This window comes from Sorghum bicolor, chromosome 1, assembly GCF_000003195.3.
Source record: "Sorghum bicolor cultivar BTx623 chromosome 1, Sorghum_bicolor_NCBIv3, whole genome shotgun sequence".
Classification (NCBI taxonomy): Eukaryota; Viridiplantae; Streptophyta; class Magnoliopsida; order Poales; family Poaceae; genus Sorghum; species Sorghum bicolor.
The window spans coordinates 13,381,922-13,404,131 of NC_012870.2; the positions used below are offsets into that span (position 1 = coordinate 13,381,922).

The following is a 22,210-nucleotide window of genomic DNA, read 5'->3' on the forward strand; positions in this document are numbered from 1 at the left end:
TACTAAGATTTATTTTAGAATTTAAATGATGTTCTGTCAGTGGTAGGGCGATGTGTTCACTGACAATGAAACATTGTGGAACTTTGTTAATCTTGAGATCTGTCCACTGAGTCTCAATCTCTCAAAGATGCTCATAGAGGAGGGGGGTGTGTGCGCGCGCGTGCGCACGCGTTCATAGGTGGTTAGTGTACGTGCATGTATGAGTGTCTCTCTGTGCTATGAGTCGAAAAAAATAGCAAGAGGATCTAAATGGGGCTCAACTAATAGGTCAACTAATAATCCCGTTAGTAAAAGGCCTCCTTTATCTATAGCTACTCCCTCCATCGATTGCATTCCAAAAACTGAGGTAATGGGCTTGTTTGGAAGCGATCACTACTGTTGCAAAAAGTAACAAGGAAATATTGTTCATCCAGGCAAGAAACCAGCTGCTGCAGCCTATGCCTGCTACAAATAAGTAGAATTGAAGGGGCCTAATTTAATAAAATACCGTATGACGCATATATCCATAGTTTTTTTTAATTATAAAAAGTTTCTCCTTAAATTATTGTTTTTTTAACAAACTTTGTCAAATCAAGCGCCAAATTGAATGCTTTATTTTTTTTCTACTGCAAATTTTGGAAGTCATAACATGTTGGACAGAGTAACAATTTTTAGGTCTTGTTCAGTTTGCAAAATTTTGGGATTTTGGGTACCGTAGCACTTTCGTTTGTATTTGACAAATATTGTCCAATCATGAACTAAGTACACTCAAAAGATTCGTCTCATAAATTATAGGTAAACTATATAATTAGTTTTCGTTTTCGTTTATATTTAATACTTCATGCATATGCCGCAAGATTCGATGTGACGAGAAATCTAATTTTTTGGCAAAAATTTTTGAGAACTAAACAAGGCCTTAGTTGGCTAGATTCAAATCGGCTCTTAATTACTCCCTCCTGTCTATTTTATCTGGCGCACACGCATATCGATATTCGAACTTTAAAAACTTTAACTACTAATTAGACTAATAATTATTAACTACTATAACACAAATTTTATATAATCAAATTTGTAAGGAATTGTACTATCCAATTATTATAAGTTTATAAGATAAATGATATACTATGATATAAAATAAATGAATGGTCAAAATATCATTTAGAAGACCGTGTCCTTCTAACCTGCGCTAGATAAAATAGATCAGAGGGAATACTATTTATTGCCAAAATTGCCTAAGCTCTTAGTGGGGTAATGTAAGTGCGCTTGATTCCTTGCGAAGCAACCCCCTATGTTTTTTTTTGTCTTTGTTTTTTTTTCATTAGTACGTCCAACACACAATTCGTATGCACGTTGACTACTTGACCATCTGATGCGTTAGTGACCTTCATGGTGCAACTTTGGGTGGTCACAACACTTGTTCATTGTGTGTTCTTTGAATGTTTTCAACACCCAGTAGTTGCTACTGTTTAGACCGCAACTATCCAATAGAATTTAGCCACCGTTGGTCGCAAAATGCTTCGACTAGCTAGTGGCAGGTTCACACACGTTTGTTTTTTCAATGGCAAACATGTCTTTCACAGATAATATACATCTCATGATCGGACTAGAATACTATTATTCATAATGTTGTTTCCATCTGTTTCAAAACCGTAGAACATTGGTTCACCTTCATCTTTTAAGTGTGCCCAAAGACATGCATACATAATGATGCACGGTCGTCGCTCACATACCACAGAATTAACAATGACCAAGTAACGAGCACATAACACACTCATGGATGTGTCTAACAAAATGATCTTTATCATACACAGTAGCAGGATGGCGTTCAGCTCCACACAGTCATTATTCAGCAACTAAATCCTTACCATCACACAAGGAAAAAGACACCTTGCATTGAGGATTATCCTTCAAGAAAAGAGGTTTGCTGCTACTTGAATACTAATAACCATAGCTGGGAGGGTAGGTCGGACCACCATAGCTCCCACCATTGTACTGCAGAGGAGGCCTGGCGGCCACAGAAGAACCATAAGGAGGTGCTCCATATGGTGGTGGGTAAGAGCCGTAGCTCGGATCAACTGGTGGAGCGGGAGGGTTAGAAGCTGGCGCCGGGCCTGGGGCAGCAGCCTCTGCCATGAAATTCTGCAAAGTAAAAGATCACATTAGCTAACAGCAAGGGGGGCATCGAAAGGTGAAATATGTTTTCGTTTAGAGAGATGGTGCAACATAGCATCACCTGAGCAAATTCTAGAACTAAAGAGTACAATCTGAATTAGCTTACAGATTTCTGGTACGTGCAACGCATGGCAGAAAAGGTACCTGGATCAGTTGCTGAGCAGTTTGAACTTGGGCTGCAGTCCCAATTATCTCCACAGCCATCTCTCCAGGTGCACCTCTGCTTTCTTAAATAGTTACTGTTGCGCCACTGTGTCTACGGATATAACTGATACTAGCACCAGCTGCCCCAATCACAGCATCAGCATAGTTAAGGGGAATGTGCATGTTATGAGTCACCTTTCAAAAATACATAAAAGTCAGTATCTGATCGGCATACCAACCAAATGAAATCACAAGCCATCTTGAGACTAAGTGCAATAGAACTTACCTGAGAACCTGCATGAGAGAGTGGTTGATTCCCTGTAGCAGAAGCACCACTTGGTGGGGCCTCCCGACCATATGCAGAAATACCATAGTGCGGCTGCTTTTCCATAGCGGGGGCATCAGGAGTAGGATAATAACTGTCTTGCGGCCTTGGAGGTATGAACTGTGGATTTCCTCCAAAACCAGGACCACCTGGAGGAATGTTCGGAGGAGGGCCCCAGGTTTGAGGAGGGCCCCAATGCTGGGGAGGTGGCACTGGTTGCTCCCTCGGCATACCATGCATTTTCATCTGCAGACATTAAAATTTACATTGTCACACACTACATGCAAAACATCATTACTGACACAAATACAACATGCCAAAATAAACAAAAAAACTTACATGTGTTTCAAACAATGGAAGAACACTGCGGTCAACAAGAAATTTTCTTAAGTGACTCGCTATTAATTCCACTGCTTTTTGGACACCAAGAGGCTCGCCTTGTATCTCCACAACTCTATCATCATTTAGTGCAACAGGAGGCACATTCTCTGAACAAAAGTATAAAACCTCGAATTAGAAGTTTGCACCCTTGGAGGATAACATACCAGTACAAATATACAAACAAATGATTAACAGTTTTGCTATATCATGCCTAGGTGAAAATTTTGCTTCCTACACCCAAATTTTATGAGCAAGAATTCCACACCCAGATTAAAGGTGTTGTAAGAATAGGGTGAAATATATATATTCCCCACACCGGAATTTTTAGTTACACCAATTCTACCTAGAAATTACACCAAAATAATCATCGTAACTCTAGCACAAGTTGACAGTAACTAAAATGGGATATGGAGAAGATTTTCACCCGAATTTATAGTGAAACCAATTCTGCCTAGAAATTATACCAAAATAATCAGCACAACTCTAGCACAAGTTGAGTGTCCATATGTTGACATGACATTAACTAAAATTGTGATGTGGAAGAGAAGATTTTCACCCGAATCTTAGTTTTTATTCTGTTCCATACATGCTTATTTCCTTCCATGCATGCTATTTGGGAAGAAGAAAGGGAAAGAAAAAGAAAAGCAAAAAAATCAGGTGCCAGAGAGAAGATTTTGACCCGGGTATGGAGTAGAAAAAAAAACATGACTAAAGATAAATGCTATGATAATCAGCACAGTGAACAAAGGCAGAAGGTAAAAGTTTAATTATATTTGTGTAGTTATATTTTCTGCAATACAAATCAGTAAATCTTTTTAAAATAATTGCCTGTATGTGTAGCATTGTTCTCTAAAAACATAACCAGTAGATCAATGAACTTTTAGGTCCTTTATAACAACACATGTCAAAGCATCACCAACAAACTCTTTTTTTTCATTGTTCTTGATTTAAAAAATAACTATAACATCATTTAGTATCCAAGTTTCATGGTAAATCAGTTAAACAGACAAGATTCCATAGTTTACATCTAAATGTCAAGCTCAGAAGAGTATTTTTTCTTTAATGCTGAGCAGGTTGGTGGTTGACATGGATCCATATAAATCAGTTAAAAAGACTAGATTCCACATTGAAGAACCAAATAAGACGCATTTATTTATGTGGATAGCAAAGGGAAGTAGTATCATAATTTCCTAATGGTCATTAACCAAGCTGCAGGTCACAACACACAGCTAAGGATGCAACTCGTGCAACATATCAAAGAGGGATAGATCCAGCATATATAGCATAGAAGAAACATGACAAAACTTACCAACAATACGGACAACGGACTTAGAAGAATCTTGTATTGATTTAATAGTTGCTCCCTGCTTGCCAATAAGGCTGCCAGCTTGCGAAGATGGCACTAGAAGACGTGTTGGTCCTATATTACCAGCACTTCGTTGAAGCTGACCAGATTCACCATTTGAACTATCAGTTATTCTTTTATGAACTCTAAGTAAGCCATCCACAGCTGGAGAGAGAGGTGCATCTGGTTCATCCTTTGCTGAAATCATTACCTTCAAAGGTGAAAGTGACAAATGAATTAATAGTTAAAAGGAGCTGACAGCGCAAAACACTAGTATTGCTTAATGATTAGACCTAGATGAGCTCCAGATACTGCATGAGGTTTGATGACACTGGCATTCACAAAAATATGTGTGTCTGGAACAAGTATAATGAATGGTCAGTGCCATAAGTAAGTTTGATTAGGTCAACCTCAAAATTTCTAATTGCCAAAACTTTCCTATTTGGGTTCCTTGTAATCAAGAGATTCTACACCCTACTAGATAAGTCAAATGATGCCTCTCTTCACAAAATAAATAAACTATGGTTTCATGACAGTATGGTTTAATAACGACATATACATTTTCCACCTGAACCGCATAAAATAGTAATTCCAAAATATAGTCATATGAACATTCTACTTAAGCTTAACTTTACTTTATTCATACTACAGTAGTGATTGTTGCTCAAGCACACAACAACAAATGCATCCGATCCTGAAATGCCAACACAAAGATAACTTCCAAAGTTCAGTAGACCTTTTTTTTTAACAAGTTCAGTAGAGCATTCCATCTTATGATCCTACACATTTAATCAACAGTGGTGAAGCATTCAATGACTGATCAGAAGAGTTGTTTTTCTTCTGTTATTCACTTATAGTAACCTTATTTATCAAATGAAATGTCCTTCGCCAATAGTTATTGTTTCATATGTTATTAAACGCATCAACCTTTTTTTGTTTGGAATTCACTAATGTCCAATGATGTAAATAGCATGATATTTATTTATTTATTTTCTTAAGCAAACACTTGATCTTCCAAAACAAAGAGTTATACTTCTTCAAATGTATGTATGTATTTGTATACTTTGTGAGAAAAATTCAATACCTATGTCATCATGCGGGTGGATTTTTAAATTATGTAGTGCATGTAGTATATTCGTTTGCATGTAGACAACTTGGTACATTTTTTATCCTTTTACCTCTTCCCTTTAGTTATTTCCTTTAGTAAAAAAATAAAAATAAAAAAAGGTCACGAAATTAACAGATAGTTTATGGAACAGCTTGAAAGAGATCTTCATCTAAAAATCAAATTCAATACATATGTCATCATGCAGATGAATTTTAAAATATTCATTTGCATGTAGACAACTTGGTACACTTTTATCGTTTTACCTCTTCCCTTTAGTTGAAAATAAAAAAAGGTAATGAAATTACCAGATAGTTAAGGAGCATCTTGAAAGAGATCTTCATCCAATAATCAAATGACCTATTCATATTTGCAGCACAGGACCACAAAACTGGACTTTCAGAACCATGTCCGATCAACCATTTTGGAAACATTGTTTGGTTTGGGGCCTTAGACTGTAGTCACAACCTGCAAACATTAATATGTGTTATATTATCAAAGCTTCCCGATTTTGGCCTTTGGTGGAAGGTCACTTTTTTAAGTCAGTTTTAGAGCTACTCTTTAGTGTGCAGAACTTCACTGTTTAACTTTAATTCTCAGTGTTGTCAGGATATTAACAATGCTTCTTAATTCTTACACTGAGTTGTGGCACATTTATTAAGTTGAAATTGTGAAGAAAGGATGATCCCAACTAGGATAGGAGCCATAAAGAAAAATTGGTATGTTCCTTACACAAAGATGTCGAGTTATTATATTATATAACTTATAACGTGCATTTGATATAAGATTCAAAACCCACACTAGCTAAGGAAAATATTACCAGTTTCAGGACCCATTGCAAACCCTCAACTAAGACAAAACAAAATGTTCCTAGATTTTAGGAAACTAAAACAAAGCTGCTTTAAGATTCAGTAACTAAAGTTCAGCTGTTGGACAAATAGTCCATCTTATCTGTTTCCCCTGATATAATGATGTTTTATGCTGAAACGAGCATATATGGAGAAATAGACCAGCTCCAGTGCTCATATGTGGAGTGGAATGAGTAGGAGGTAGAGTATCTAGATCTACATAAGATGTTCCTAACAGACCAGCTAGTACCAAACACGCGTCATGAAATAAAACAAAGTTAACTTCATGGGTGGACCTGCACACCGAGTGGCACATATGCTAGTTTGAACCAATGAGACTACTAACTTCCCAAATACAAATTCCATAAAGGCACTTACTGCTCTTTCTGGCACACCAGGCGGGCCATCAAGTATTTTGATGCGCGCTTTAGTCTCCTCGCACATCTTCTTGATAAACTCCCCTTTGCGACCAATGATAGCTCCGACCTTCTGAGCTGGAACCAGTATACGGAAAACACTCTCTCCTGGCCATCCAGGCCATTTGTCATCGTCAACATTGTTGACCTGCGAGTTGTCCTTTTGTGCCATGTCCGGGTCTCCACTGAATGCATTCTCCAGCTCTTCCTGGTAAGAATTTGTTGGGTCCTCATTGTACTGATTCCCGGTTTCCTCGTTGTACACGTTTGCTTGCTCTTCATTATACGGATTCGCAGACCCTTCATCATATTGGGCACCAGGTTGCTCATTGTACTGGTCACCTAGCTCTTCACTGTACTGCTTCGCAACATCATCATACGGGTTTGGCTGCTCTCCGTCATAAGGAACTTGGGCCAATCCACCTTTGTCATGCCCCACAAAGTTTTCCACCTGTTCGTCCATAAGTTCTAGCCACAGACATGAAAAATTTGTTAGAAGTCACAAGTCACCTAAGCAGGTATGGGTTTCCAACAGCTGCACACATAGAAAACAGCATACAGACCTTTTTCCCTCTGAACAGCACGTATCTATTAATCTATAAGAGGCTGCATATCCAATCGAGTTCATCTCTTCACTCAGACAACTTCACCGGCACCGTTTTTCTAAGATTAAGCAAGAATAAACTCCAGAATCTGCACCGACTAGGGATGCATATACAACCACTGAACTCCACAAATATCTAGGTGCGCACCCCCAAAAAGCCGAAATCAAGTCAGAGCGACCAATCATATATCGTCGCGCTTCAAACCCTAAACCTGAAGGAGAGAGGACACGCCGTCGCAGCAAAACTGGATGACTGATCTCTTAGCTAAAATCCCACCCGTGCGTCCCCCCCCCCCCCCCCCCCCCCCCCCGCCCCAAAATCATGAGACCCGGCGCTCGGGATTCTCTTAATCGGCGCAAGAGCACGGGACCCCAGATCAAAAGGGGAGTAAATGAAAGGAGAGTGTGGTACCTGAGTCCTGAGGAGAAGGTGGAGGGAGGGGAGGGGAGGGCACGACGCCGGCGAGGAACTGCCGCCGGAAGGAAGGAAGGGCTGGGGATCTAGGCCTGCATGGCTGATTCGTGTGCGGAGTGGAGCGCTCGTGGAGACCGGAGTCAGAGAGGTGGATAGGTGTCACCCTTGCCACGAAATACCGAGAACTAAACCGAATCAAAAATGGCAACGAATCTAATGCAAACTCATCTCCCGTGTAAACTGTGCAAACTCTATTCTGGACCGCAGGATGTTGATCCAAGGGGGCGCATGAGAGAGGTGGAAGGAGGGATTTGTAAAAGTGTGATTAAGAGTGGGCGGTTAAGTGCAAAATTACCCAATCTCTCCGCACCCCTTGGATCAACATCCTGTGATCCAGATTAGAGTTTGCACAGTTTGCACGGAAGATGAGTTTGCACTAGATCCGTTGCCATCAAAAATACCTAGAGTATAGAAACCGTAGTACCTTGCTCGGTTTTTATTTTTCAAGAACCAATACTATACCTTAGAGAACCAAATTTATCAAAATGTGATAAATTTGAGTCTAGTTATATTATTAATAACACTATTTTAGTTTATTATATTTTGTATATATGGTACTCTACTCATATAATTTTGTGGACTTGTATATATATATATATGTATTTGACACTATTATTCTCTATGAAATCATTTTCAAATTATGTTACAATTAGCTTTTGATCATGCCATTACATATCCATGGGATCAGTTTGGTATTTTTCGGTAAATATCAAAACTGAACCGAAAGTATCGAAACCGAATTTTCTCGGTACCAATTTTGAAAGAAATCGATCGGTACCTATTTTTCAAGGAACCGAATTTTCATGAGAACCGAAGTACCGAATGCCCAGAGTGAAATAGGTGGACTGCACTATATAAACAATACTTAGCCAGCGTCCAACCGAAACCCTCGAACGCACAGACCCACCACGCTATTCTACGCTACATAGCCAGTGTGCACAGGATGCTAGGCCAGTGTCCAACGCCTCTACAACCAGCGTCTGGTGAGTGTCTCTCAATACTCTCGTAATTTTTCCGAAACTTTCCCTTCGGTGCAATAGAAAATATACATTTATTTTCACAAAAACACTGAATCCTGCCTCGCAAGCTCGACTGGAGGGAGAGAGGATCTCAAAACCCCTCTCTACCTCTCAAACTCCACGTTCCTTTGCAAATGTGCTAACACTACCAAATGTACAGCACACCACCATGTGTCCGTGTGTCAGTTTTTCACAAACATTTTGCCAAATGAGTTATCCTTTCAAACTTGCCACACCACTGGATCCTAACATGTATGCAAAGTTAAATCACTCAAGTAGCACTAGATGATCGATATCCAAACAAGTTTGCTCCTCCTGATAGTATGATCATCTATCATAAATCCGGTCATCAACTTCTCTACACGCCTATGACCGGTGAAATAAGAATATCCTAGGTTATACCTTTGCCTTATGCATTCCATTTCATCTCCTCCAATGTTGATGAAACACATGTACCAACCAAACACCAAATGATATGATCCACTTCATATCATCATGTGACCGTATTGGTTCATCAATCTTGCAACCTGTCCATCGAGCCAAGCCTCATCTTGATCTTCTCTACCTTAGTCACATGACTCGATATCATGTCTTATTTGCAATAAACTCCTCTATCATCACATATTCATCTGTAGACTAATATCGTGTGTATCTCATATAAGCACTATTAATCTATCTAAGTTGTTATTCAATTACCAAAGCTAAACAAGACCTTTTAACTATTACTACCTGAGATCATATATTGAATAAAAATGGGAAACCATAACTCGTGGCAGAACTTTCCAATCTGCTCCTTCTTGTTTTTCCTTGTGCACCTCAACCGACAATAACTTATATATGATTAAAAGGATATTAAATTGCAAGACCATATGTAAATTTGGACCTTCGTTTTGGCACTCGAGAAATATTTGAGACCCCAAATATTTAAACTTCGGATTTTGTATCCCGATCTACCGAATTATTTTAACTAAAAGCGACAAAACTGTTGTCAAAACCACTTCAACTCAGGATGGTTTATTAGTTTTCAAAAATGAGGAGAAAAATTTGACAACGACGATTATTCTTGGAGGTAAAATCATTTTTTAATACTAACTAATAAATAACAATTTATATGAGTCCGAGTTGAATGATGAGCGAATACAAATATTTTCACGAGGAGGAGGAGGAGAAGAAGAAGCCGCATGTTGTGGGCCAACCCCAGCCCCAACCCCCCAACCCATATTTGGATGTGATGCTTCCCACCGGGCCGATCCATTCTCAACAAGGTCCGGTACATGATGATTGATGAAGCACTTGCAACACATATCTGTTGGGCCCAAACACGAAAGCCGTACCCGGCCGTATGTTAGCACACGTACGGAACGTTGTGTTGTGTTTAAAGCTGGCCTTCTTTGGGTTGAACACTCATCAACGTGTCTACTCCAGAGAGAAGTGAGGCTCGGCCAGTCTCGCTGTGACGACCACCGCTGTCCGCCGGGGGCGCTGCCGTGTAAAAACTCCGGCCGCGCTCCTGATCATCATCACTGGAACGGTGCCGGATTCCGCCCAACCCACCACCAGCGTAGTACATTGCCGGAGAAGAAGCACAGAACCGATCATCATCAACAATGACGGCGGTGGTGCGACCACGGCCGAGCAGCAGCAGCAGCAGAGTACGGCGGCGTTCCATGGATGGATCGGGATGGATTTGGCGGAACGCACAGGAAAAGAGTGGAGTAGGTACCACTACCACTACTAATACTAGTATTAGAGTGTCGTGGGCCGGGAGATTCCTACCTAACCAAGCCGTCCGCATGTGGGCTGTGGGCTGTGAATGCAGATGCAGTGAGTACTGACCTGAACCACCCATTACCACCACCAACTTCGCACTCGCCTGGGCGGGGACCTCCCGGAAGCGCAGCGTTGCAAAAGCAAAATGTTGTGGGGCTCCCACCTAGGGTTCAAATTCTGGGTGCAGCACTTTATTCTGAATTTATTCCAGAATTTTTCAACGCTATGCATGGCGACGTGCCCGTCGATAGCGAGGCGCCTGTGGTGACTTCATGAACTTCAAGATTTGCCGGCTCAGTCTTTCGAAGGTGCTCATAGAGGTAGGGTTTGCGTACTGTGTTCATATGGGTGAGTGTGCGTGCGTGTTCAGTGTCTGCGTTGTACTGTGTAATCTTAAAAAAAAGGGCCTGGTGTCTTATCAAATATTTATAAACACTAGTATATTAAATATAGACAAAAAAATTAATTAATTATGACTATTTTACGAGACGAATTTTTATGATTCAACAATGTGATGCTACAATAAATATGTGTTAATGACAGATAATTAGATTTAATAATTTCGTCTCGTGAAGTACTTATGGCTTATGTAATTTATTTTATTATTATTATCCGAACACTCTCATGTGATACCTCGATGTGGCTGATGTAACACCCCCAAAACTTTACACCCTTGATTTAAACAAGACCATACAAAATCTCAATATTTGAATCTCATAGACATCTAATGTTTATTTGCATCCCTTCAATTTTTGCTAGTTTTTAACAACCTGCTGGCTTTTTAGAACTAATCATGTATCATGAATATTAGTAGCTTTTTATATAAGTTCAGTCAAGGCCTCGTTTAGATTTAAAAAGTTTTTAAATTTTGACACTGTAGCATTTTCGTTTTTATTTGACAAATATTGTCCAATCATGGAGTAACTAGACTTAAAAGATTCATCTCGCGATTTACAGGCAAACTGTGCAATTAGTTTTTGTTCCATGCATGTGCCGCAAGATTCGATTTGGCGAGTAATCTTGAAATTTTTTTTGGTTTTTGTGGTTAACTAAACAAGGCCCAAGTTCAAATGACTTGACTTCTCGAAAAATAAGAAGTATATTCTTTTGTGGATGGTGGGAATATATTTGAACTGCACCGATTATACCACTTCCTTAACATATACATTCGGTCTACACCAATTGAATTGAAATGAGAAAAAAAAAGGGCACAATATTGTCTCTCCTGTCAAGTGTACATGTGTACGCGCCCACCTAAACCTGGCTTAATTAGCAGCATTTGTAGTTGTAGCTGGTGCCTCTATTTTACCCGTATTTTCTCTCAGTCATCAATATTTTTTTCTCACAATAAATTAGCAAATAGTGCTTTCAACTATGACTTATGCCTTATTTAGTTCAACCTAAAAATCAAAAACTTTTTAAGATTCGCTGTCACATCGAATCTTGCGGTACATGCATGGAACATTAAATATAGATGAAAATAAAAAATAATTACACAGTTTGTCTGTAAATTGCTAGATGAATCTTTTAAGCCTAGTTACTCCATGATTAGACAATATTTATCAAATAAAAACAAAAGTGCTACAGTGTCGTTTTTCCCATTTTTTTTAGAACTAAACAAGGCCTTACAGACTCTTTACACACACTTTGTAGTACTCAGCCAGCAGAAGAGAGAGAGAGAGAGAGAGACTATAACCACCCAGCCCAACCTAAGTAGCCGCTGGTACAGCTGAGAGCTCCAGCTAACAACTTGTGTGTCTGCTGGCTTGGCTGCTTCCAGTGCGTCCTAGCTAGCTCCTCCATTGCTTCCAATTCCATTGCATGCGTCCTCTCCCTGCCCCTATATCCTGTATATACAAGAGAGATAGTTGTCTTTAGGTATACAGATGCAGGTGATCGATCATCGATCGATCCATAGCTAGCGAGCGAGCTATAGCTACCTCCATGTCGTCGTCGTCCATGGCCATGGGCAAGGGGAAGGCGGCGGTGAGCAAGAGCTTGCAGGAGTCGAAGCTGCTGTGGCACATCGCCTTCCCGGCCATCCTCACCGCCGTCTTCCAGTTCTCCATCGGCTTCGTCACCGTCGCCTTCGTGGGCCACATCGGCTCCGTCGAGCTCGCCGCCGTCACCGTCGTCGAGAACGTCATCGAAGGTTTCGCCTACGGAGTCCTGGTACGCACCCATGCATCCATCATGCAACTCTCCCAATGTCGCCCCCTCTCCATCGGTTTTAATTTGTTTCATTTTCATTAGAAAATTAATTAAACACAAAGATCGTCGACTTTGGTCGGATTAAAACAAGGACCTGTTCGTTCAAAAAAAAAAGGATAGTTAATAAATAAATAAATCTAGAAGATCGATCGGATGTTGCTTAAAATCGATCGATGAAGAATGGTGTGGGTGGTTTGCACGTCCCCGTCGTCGCTAATAGCTATCCTAAGGATGGGGGTGGGGGTGGTGCTCTAAATAGATACCATAGTTCTTTTCTAATTTAATTTAATAAATTAAATAAAAAATAAGAGAATAAATAATTGTCTATTTAGTGAAGAACCGCGATCCCTTTTTAGCACCATCCCCATCCTGGCTTCTTCTCACGCATATATACATAAAGTAATTTGTTCCTTCCCATGGTGGGTTAGACGACGATGAGAGAGCGATCTAGGCCAGGACAGGAGCGAGGATGAGTTAGGCTTTGTTCGTTTGGCCTGGATTGAGACTGGAAACTATTCCAGCTAATCAATGTTAATACGAATAAGCCTTCAGTTGGAATAGTTCAGGGACAACCGTTCCGGAGTAAACGAACGGGCCCTTAATTAGCCGGGGCAACGAACATTTGCATATGCGTAGGTCAAGGAAATACTTAGGCCCTGTTTAGATTGGAGATGAAAATTTTTTTGAGTGTCACATCGAATGTGTCGGAAGGATGTCGGGAGGAGTTTTTAGAAACTAATAAAAAACAAATTACATAGCTTGTCAGGAAACTACAAGATAAATCTATTAAGCATAATTAATCTGTCATTAGCATATGTGGGTTACTGTAGCACTTAAGGCTAATCATGAAGTAACTAGGCTTAAAAGATTCGTCTCGCGATTTTTAACCAAACTGTGTAATTAGTTTATTTTTTTATGTACATTTAATGTTTCATGCATGTGTCTAAAGATTCGATGGATGGATGAAAAAAATTTGGGTGGGAAACTAAACAGGGCCTTAATAGTAGTTACTACTCCGTATTTCAAAGAAGTCATTTATAGTATTACTCTACTAAAAAATCAGATAGCTAACTTCTAGTTCTTTAATTATGAACGTATACTGTCACGAACATTCTTGTGCTCGATCGAAAGTTTGTTATTATATATATGCGTTAATCATTTTTTTTACGAGATGTGTTAATCAAATTATTTAGTTGGTGCTTATAGTATGCTTTAGTTTTCACGAACCTACATGCCACTTCAATTTTTCCGTGCACGCGTGTATGGATCCGACACACTTTGAAGTGAAATGGGTTAGCTAGCTAGCACACGGGTCCGATCCATGCATGCATCTATTAGCTTCTTCGATGGATTAGATAGCTAAGTACATGCCAAGTGTATAGCCATTAAGGCATTGATTGAGCCACACACTGATGGTGTTGGTGAACTTAATCTTCTCCTCTCATTTTGTTTTGGTCAAAAAGACATGTCGATTCTTAATTAGGACGAACTAATTAATATAAATAATGAAATTAAACTAAGTGTTCGGTATAACTGCTAGCTAGAGGGATCACATTATTCTCAGAATAAAGCTATAATAATGAGAAATCCATATATAGCATACATGAACAGCTATCTAGCTAGCTACTTATATATACGTGGTGACGTGCTGTTGTGAGTCTGTGACATGATGCATATACATGTGTGTGGCAGAGATGCATGGAACGCCAAGTAGTAAAAACGTAGCCACTAGCGAGGACCGGAACAACTTATTGGCACGTAATTAATAAGGTGATGGCAGACATATATATATTGCACCACATGTGACATGTGTTACTAGCTAGTAAAAGCAAGCCATGCAACAAAGGCCAAGCTGAAAAAGGAAGCAACATGCATGATGAGATGACTGCGTTGCGTTCCGGCCAAATTTTTTGTACTAGTTGTCTCCACGCTTTCTAGAAGTTGGTACGACTAAACAGCAAGCGGTACACTTGTCTCCCTTCAAACTTACTCTTTCCATCAAAAAAAAAGTATCATTCTTATTTTTCGCTAAGTCAAACGATAAACTTATATGAAAAGTAATAATACTTATATGATATAAAAATAAGTATTGTTAAAGTCGTTATGAAATAAATTTCCGTTGTAAACCTCGTTAGAGACATTACGTTCTTTTTGTACAGTACATAGTAGTACTATCCTAGCATTAGTTAGTACTTCCTCTGTCCTAAAAATACTGTCGTTTAAGAACTGGTCACCGATACCAAGGCCAAGGAGAAAAGACCCTGCTGCCCCTATTGTAACTCTTCGGTTCCCGTGCTCTCTTGCTCCTCCCCTCGAAATCCAAATCAACTCCAGCCGAGCGACTAAGCTTCCTTGCCGGCACAAGCCACACACTAAGGTCGTCCGGTGAGCAAGCCTCCTCGCCGGCGCAGGCCACGCCCAGCCGAGCTTGTGTCCTCCACGCCGCGTGGGCCACTGCACGTCGCCCTCGTGTGCCTCCTCTCTGCTACACAGGTTTGGGGATGGACAAGGATGGTTGTCGGTGGAGGAGAAGAAGACGAATGATGCCAGATCTCGATGGAGAAGAGGATATGGACGCCGGTTGCAATTCGCTCTGCCATGGGCCAGCAGATCTGCCTCTGCCTTGGCTGCTCCGCTTCTGCGCCAGCCGTGTGCTCTGCCTCGACACTAGGCCAATCTGTCTTCGCTCCGTGCTCAGCCATGCCTCTAGGGTCGTGACAACGATGGGCACTTCCACAGTGGTGACGATGGGCTCCGGCGGGGGAGGAGATGATAGGGAAGGGGAAGAGGAGAGGGCATGCGGGATGGTGAAAACGAGAAACACAGGGTGAGATGGGTGAGCGAGTGCGAATAGGCATAGGCCTACTGTGCCTTGGATTGGGGTAAAGGTGGTGGGACCTAGGCTATAGTGACACTTTCACTGGGACAAGATTTAAACGCTAGAACGATCGATTTTCTGGAATAGAGGGAGTACACAAAGTTAATCGTTACTCCATGCATCATAAAATAACTAATATTTTAGGTTTGCCAATTTAAATTTTGATCAATTTATTAAAAACAACATATTTTTGACACCTAACATATTTTTGGCATCTAATTATGAATAGGTACACAATATGAAAATTATATTCCACCACAAAACAAGGTATAGCTAACTAGTACGTCGTCTCATCTGCTAGCTATATTAGCTGGTGATGATGTCCAAATAAATCAAATCAAAGGGCGAAGAATTCGTGCCGCATTGACCAACAATATAATGCAAGCATCGTCCGACGATCCGATGAGATATCCATCGATGGCGACGACACGTCCCGACGAGTCGTCGAGAAACGCCATGCTTTTTCCACTGCACTTTCCCGGCGGTCGTTTTCGATCGTTAGGTGGTGCCGGTTCGGAGAGAGGTGGACAAAGTTAGATGGATCCGATGAGAACTAGGCGAGACATCTTTCTGTCTCTACGTCTGTCTCGGCTCCATCCAAAAGTGGTGGGCTTTGACCTTGTTTAGTTTGCAAAAACAAAAGTTTTTAGGTATTGTAGTGTATTTGTAACTATATATATCAATTAGTGCTGATAAATCATATACTAATTAAGTTTAAAAAAATCATCTCATAAAATACATGCAAACTATAAGACTAGTTATATCTTTAATCTATATTTAATATTCCATGTGTCTAAATATTTAATATGATGGAACTAAAAGTTTTTAGTTGGATGCAAAGCAACGGAGCATTGCTCATTTCTTTGACCATTTCCACGCGCTGCACGATATGGCCTTGTTTAGTTCATCCCAAAAACCAAAAACTTTTTAAGATTTCGTCACATCAAATTTTGCGACATATGCATAAAGCACTAAATATAGGCGAAAATAAAAATTAATTGCACAGTTTATCTGTAAATCACGAAATGAATCTGTTGAGTCTAGTTAATCTATAATTAAACAATAATTGCCAAATAAAAACGAAAGTGTTACAATATCGAAAATCAAAATTTTTTCAGAACTAAACAAGACCCTAGTGTAAGAGTCGTCCCGTGGCATTTTGCGCTCTGTCGGCTAGCTAGCTATAGGGTACGGTCATGATCCGTGAGCACCGATGGATATACTACATTTACCCGATCTCCTTACGAAATAATAGCGATTGTTTGGACATGGACATGGACACGGTCTTCAAATTAGAAAGACAATCTTGCCTATTGGTTTGGGTATCACGTCCCATGCATAGCAGATAGGAAACAAACGGAAGCTTCATCATCACTTCATTCGCCTGCCCATCTCATTAGAGAGAAACCTGTTTCATGCATGCATATGTACACATGAAATTAAATTAAATAGATTCACAAGTTGCTATTATTAGGTACGTTTGATACAGTTCAATTTCATTGGTGAAGTAGTTTATTTTTTAGTTTCAGTTCTATCTTCACCAGTAAAGCTAAAGGCTCTTTCAAAAACCGCTTGGTAAAATAACTTTCAGGGAAGATAGTAAAGAGAAAGCTAGGAGAAGCTAATATTTTCTATTTCACCTTCTTGTGCTGTGAGAGGAGATGAAAACAACTTTTAGGGACAAGTTGTTCTATCAGGACTTGTTTGGTAGGAGAAGCTCAAAAATAGCTTTATGAAGCTAGGACAAAAGCCCTACCAAATAAACTCTTATTATGTGCCCATCATAAAAGATACAGAATGAAAACAGATAGGAAAGTTTAGGTGTCCAAAGAAGGATAGGAAAATTTAATGATGGAAGGCAAAGAAAAATAAACAAATATCTACAAGATTACTACTTCCTCTGTTCTAAACTATAAGAATATTTTTGGTTACATATCTTTTGTTGTGTATATAGTAAAAATAATGTATTTAAAAAACTTAAGCGCCTTAGGGCACTCACAATGCAGACTTTATCATAGAGTCTAAAGTTATTTATTACCTCGAACAATGTGAACTCAGAGTCTAAATAAGACTTGGAGTCTTATTTTTCTACCTTTTTCTTCAATAAATATGCTGCCACATCAGTAAAATACCATAAATAATATGTAATTAGTTGTCTTGGACTCTGTGATAGAGTCTTGCATTGTGAGGTCAGTCTCAATGGGAGTTTCATTAGAGTTTCATGCACATTAAATATGCTGATGTGGCGCTATATTAATGAAGAGAAAGATGATAAGAGTTTCATGGGAGTTGAGAGAGTTTCATCCCCATAAAACTCCTATGCACTGTTTTCAAAATATGAATATGTTGGAAACTGTGTCATGAAACTCCCATTGAGGATGACCTTATAATTTGAAATCGAGGGGTAATAATTACTATGCTCTATATCCAACAATCAAACCGGTAGGTATACTGCTTTATTTATGTCTGCTACAGTAAAAAAAACTTAATCGGATTTCATTTGAAGTTGCGGTTGACGTTTGAACTTTCCCGCGCCCACGACCTAACTAACAAGTACGTGACGCGCTGCGTGTGTGATCCATGGCATGTCTCATGGCAATGGCATTGGCATCAGCTGGGCATGGGCAGCGCGCTGGAGACGCTATGCGGGCAAGCAGTGGGCGCTGGCCAGGTGTCCATGCTGGGCGTGTACATCCAGCGGTCCTGGCTCATCTGCGGCGCCACGGCGGTGGTCCTCACGCCGACGTACCTCTTCACGGCGCCCATCCTCCGCGCGCTCCGGCAGCCCGGCGACGTCGCGCGCGTGGCGGGCACCTACGCGCGCTGGGTGGCCCCGCAGCTGTTCGCGTACGCCGCCAACTTCCCGCTGCAGAAGTTCTTCCAGTCGCAGAGCCGGGTGTGGGTGGTCACCGCCGTCTCCGGCGCCGGGCTCGCCGTCCACGTCGTCCTCAACTACGTCGTCGTCGCGCGCCTGGGGCACGGACTCCTTGGCGCCGCCGTCGTCGGGAACGTCACCTGGTGGCTCGTCATCGCCGCGCAGGTCGGCTACCTCGTCTCCGGGTGCTTTCCGGAGGCGTGGCAAGGGTTCTCCATGCTCGCGTTCAGCAACCTCGCCGCCTTCGTCAAGCTGTCGCTCGCCTCCGCCGTCATGCTCTGGTAGGGGTTGGTTGTTTGGTTGGTTGCTACCCGTATTAATTCTTTTTTTCAACCAGCAGTTTATCGACATTAATTAGTTTAACTTTTCACTCGATTGCAAAATGCTATCTGTTCTTGCAGCTTGGAGCTGTGGTACTACACTGCGGTGCTCATCCTTGTGGGTTTCCTAAAGAACGCACAGCTTCAGATTGACGTCATGTCCATTTGGTAATCAAGGAACCCCATGCATCAAATTACCCATTTGGTAATTTGCTCACTCACTGCATAATAAACTGATTAGCTAACCACTGAATTGGTAAATTTGACAGCATCAATTACCAGCTGTGGACGCTGATGGTTGCACTGGGCTTCAACGCAGCAGTGAGGTACGTACGGTAACTAACAAGTCAACTCACTCAAGGACACCATGCATGGACTGACTACTCATCCAAATATGCAATTCGATCACTGACGCTTGCTTGCTTAACCAATGCAATTTCTTGTGTTTCCAGCGTGAGGGTGTCCAACGAGCTGGGCGCCAACCGTCCCAAGGCGGCCAAGTTCTCGGTGATCGTGGCGGTGCTGACGTCGGGCTCCATCGGCGCCGTCTTCTTCGCCGTCTTCCTGGCCTGGAGGACGGGGCTGCCGCGCTTCTTCAGCGAGGACGGCGACGTGCTGAGGGAGGCCTCAAGGCTGGGCTACCTCCTCGCGGGCTCCATCTTCCTCAACAGCGTCCAGCCGGTGCTCTCGGGCGTCGCCATCGGAGCAGGCTGGCAGGCGCTCGTCGCCTTCGTCAACATCGGCAGCTACTACTTCGTCGGCATCCCGCTCGCGGCGCTCTTCGGATTCAAGCTAAGCATGGATGCCATGGTACGTAATCGAAATGTATGTAATAATCTCTCTGCATAATTGTTACATCTGATCAAATGAAATCTCTGCTGCAGGGGATTTGGTTGGGCATGACGCTGGGAACTCTGCTTCAGACGGCTATCCTTGTGTTCATTTCGTACAGGACCAAGTGGGAGAAACAGGTTGGTGCACTACTACACTATAAGCTAACGAACGGAGCTGTCAATTACTATATATATATATATATATATATATAAGTGTCAAGTTAAGAGAGATTATTTTATCAATCTATCTGACGAAGAAATTGAACTGTGTGGACTTTGAATGGTGGTGCAGGCTATGCGGGCCGAAGAGAGGGTGAGGGAGTGGGGAGGGAGGAGCGACGCCCTGCCGTCGGCGACGCAGGTCGCGCCGGCGGTGAAAGATGCGGATCCATCATCAAATGCTGCTGCTATCTGAGAACTTGCAGCTGCGGCAGCGGCACAGATCCGCGTAGATAGTTTAGGATGGATTAATATGTACAGATTGATCGAGTGGAGCTTAATTAATTTATATATAGTGCCGGAACCTCCTTTAAATTTCTTTTTTTCCCCCAATTCTTGACGACTTTTGCTCCTACGTTTCTGGGTAGAAGACCATACACTGTACTTAGGTCCATTTTTCACTTTTCAAACATTTTTAGAGAAAAAAATCTAAATATATATTTCCTTTTATTACATTCATTTGAGAAAGTAACCACTCTGCTCTCCCTTCTCTGTCGACTTCTCTCTATGCAAATCATGATTTGCCAAGATAAGAGAAACATATGCGATTCGAAAATGTTATATATATATATACTGAGATAATAGATATATTTGCTAAGAACGATGTGCCACACCATTTTTTCTAGGGTGAAGTCTCCATTCGTCACAGTATTCTTTTATAAGAATTCGCCACAATACTGACCTGTCTGTTTTGAAAAAAATCACCCGTCTACCTAATCTTGAAAAAAAATCTTCTCCTCTAGTACTATCTAAATCAGATTACCTATTTATTTATTTAGATGGCCAACTATTTTTATCCTATTTAAATTTTAAATCGAACTCCAACAATACTACCTAAACACATGACTCTCAAATTCAGGTCTTTCATTTTTATTTGACAAACATTGTCTAATCATAATGTAACTAGCCTTAAAAGATTCATCTCGCGATTTACAGGTAAACTGTGCAATTAGTTTTTATTTTCGTTTATATTTAGTGCTCCATGTATGTACCGCAAGATTCGATGTGATGGGAAATTTTGAAAAGTTTTTGTTTTTTTGGGTGAACACCTCAGTTTAGTAGCCATGTGGAGCCCACATGTCATCCTCTTCCTAGTGCACATACAAACTCGGCCATGGAAACAACATCGTCTTAGGGAAACACATTGTCGCAGGAACGACACATCTCCGACAGTTATCTAAATCCACTATTTAAGTATAGGATAGATAGTGGATTTAGATAGACTGTCGGAGATTCTCTTAATTAATATATTTGCATGTGGTAGAAGTTTCACAAGTGATTTTTCTTGTAAAAAGATTACTAATCCTAAATATTCACTTAGTGTCATGCAAAATGGCAGCGATTTTCAACACCTAATTCTAAGAGTTCACGCGCTGCTGACACAAACAATAGTTTTGGGCCTTATACGAACAAAATGTGGACGAATGCAATGTTTTACCTCCGGCATCAACTGCGGCTTGGAAGCAAGCTGAGGAGATTTTCACAGGTGCGGCGTGCTCGGGAGGCCCTTGCTTGTCCAGCAGCTAGGTATGCTAACTATAAAGTTATGAGTAGAGGTAACGAGTATTTTTTTAGACGAAAGAAGAATTCTGTTAGATTGTAGTAGTTGAGTACAGTATCACGTTATAAGCACACTGAAATACACTACATATATCTAGAAACTAATCATTTAAATTATACTTATGCTTTGTATAGCCCTAAATCTCAACTCCAAACCTCTACGACGATACGTATGGATGACCGCACAGGTAAATATTCAGCAAAAGGCCTAAAAGCAGATGTCCAATGAACAATGACCAATATTCCTGCAGGCAAAGTGGAAAACCTGCCGTCAAAGAACAAGGAAAACTGATCTGAAAATTATTCTCTCTAGTACTTTATCATGGTTAGATCTAACCACAATAAAATAGAGAAGGGACTGAAGAAAATTATTCCATAGCAACGATCATCTTCGTCTTGATGTTGACGTATGGAAAGTAAGTCTCCATATCGTCAAGCCAAGAAAGTTATTGATGCCTTTGTTGTTCTCATCTTCAACAAAGTCATAGCTTCATGAGCAACTTTATAGGTGAAGTTGAGTTATTTTGGAAAAAAGGTGTTTGATAAAATAGCTTCACCAACTACTTTACATAGATGAGAGAGAGAAATGAGGAAGAGAACTGCAATAAGCTACTTTTTCAGATTCATCCCAACTCATGTCTTTGTGAGAGAAGAAAAATAGTTTTACCCATAAAACTGTTTTAAATAAGTGTTTGGCAAAAAAAAAAGCTCACAACAACAGCTGTACCAAA

At 40.8% G+C, this 22,210-nt stretch overlaps 2 protein-coding genes across 2 annotated transcripts; one reads left to right on the forward strand and one right to left on the reverse strand.

Annotated features, from left to right (window-relative positions):
- Window positions 1,566-10,482, reverse strand: LOC8062477 (flowering locus K homology domain). Its single transcript, XM_002466740.2, has 8 exons — window positions 10,226-10,482; window positions 7,732-7,919; window positions 6,678-7,183; window positions 4,311-4,557; window positions 2,960-3,108; window positions 2,582-2,866; window positions 2,296-2,490; window positions 1,566-2,118 (listed from the first exon to the last, which is right to left on the reverse strand). The coding sequence occupies exons 1-7, from the start codon at window positions 10,480-10,482 to the stop codon at window positions 2,380-2,382; spliced, it is 1,743 nt and encodes a 580-aa protein (XP_002466785.2). The 3' UTR covers window positions 1,566-2,118; window positions 2,296-2,379.
- On the forward strand, window positions 12,185-20,376 carry LOC8062478 (protein DETOXIFICATION 29). The gene is made up of 7 exons (XM_002464168.2): window positions 12,185-12,755; window positions 18,287-18,828; window positions 18,949-19,035; window positions 19,137-19,193; window positions 19,320-19,677; window positions 19,752-19,838; window positions 19,993-20,376. Exons 1-7 carry the CDS (start codon window positions 12,528-12,530, stop codon window positions 20,113-20,115), a joined length of 1,482 nt encoding a protein of 493 aa, XP_002464213.1. The 5' UTR covers window positions 12,185-12,527; the 3' UTR covers window positions 20,116-20,376.

What these genes read in the sequence shown, in the direction of transcription:
- LOC8062477 (XM_002466740.2), bottom strand. Translation starts at nt 10,482, where the DNA reads ATGGAACGCCGCCGTACTCTGCTGCTGCTGCTGCTCGGCCGTGGTCGC. An exon ending in CTTCTCTCTGGAGTAGACAC is followed by an intron (nt 7,920 to 10,225) that starts GTTGATGAGTGT and finishes GATTCGGTTTAG; the next exon opens with TTCTCGGTATTTCGTGGCAA. An exon ending in ACCTTCTCCTCAGGACTCAG is followed by an intron (nt 7,184 to 7,731) that starts GTACCACACTCT and finishes GTCTGTGGCTAG; the next exon opens with AACTTATGGACGAACAGGTG.
- LOC8062478 (XM_002464168.2), top strand. Translation starts at nt 12,528, where the DNA reads ATGTCGTCGTCGTCCATGGCCATGGGCAAGGGGAAGGCGGCGGTGAGC. An exon ending in AGCTAAGCATGGATGCCATG is followed by an intron (nt 19,678 to 19,751) that starts GTACGTAATCGA and finishes TCTCTGCTGCAG; the next exon opens with GGGATTTGGTTGGGCATGAC. An exon ending in GGACCAAGTGGGAGAAACAG is followed by an intron (nt 19,839 to 19,992) that starts GTTGGTGCACTA and finishes ATGGTGGTGCAG; the next exon opens with GCTATGCGGGCCGAAGAGAG.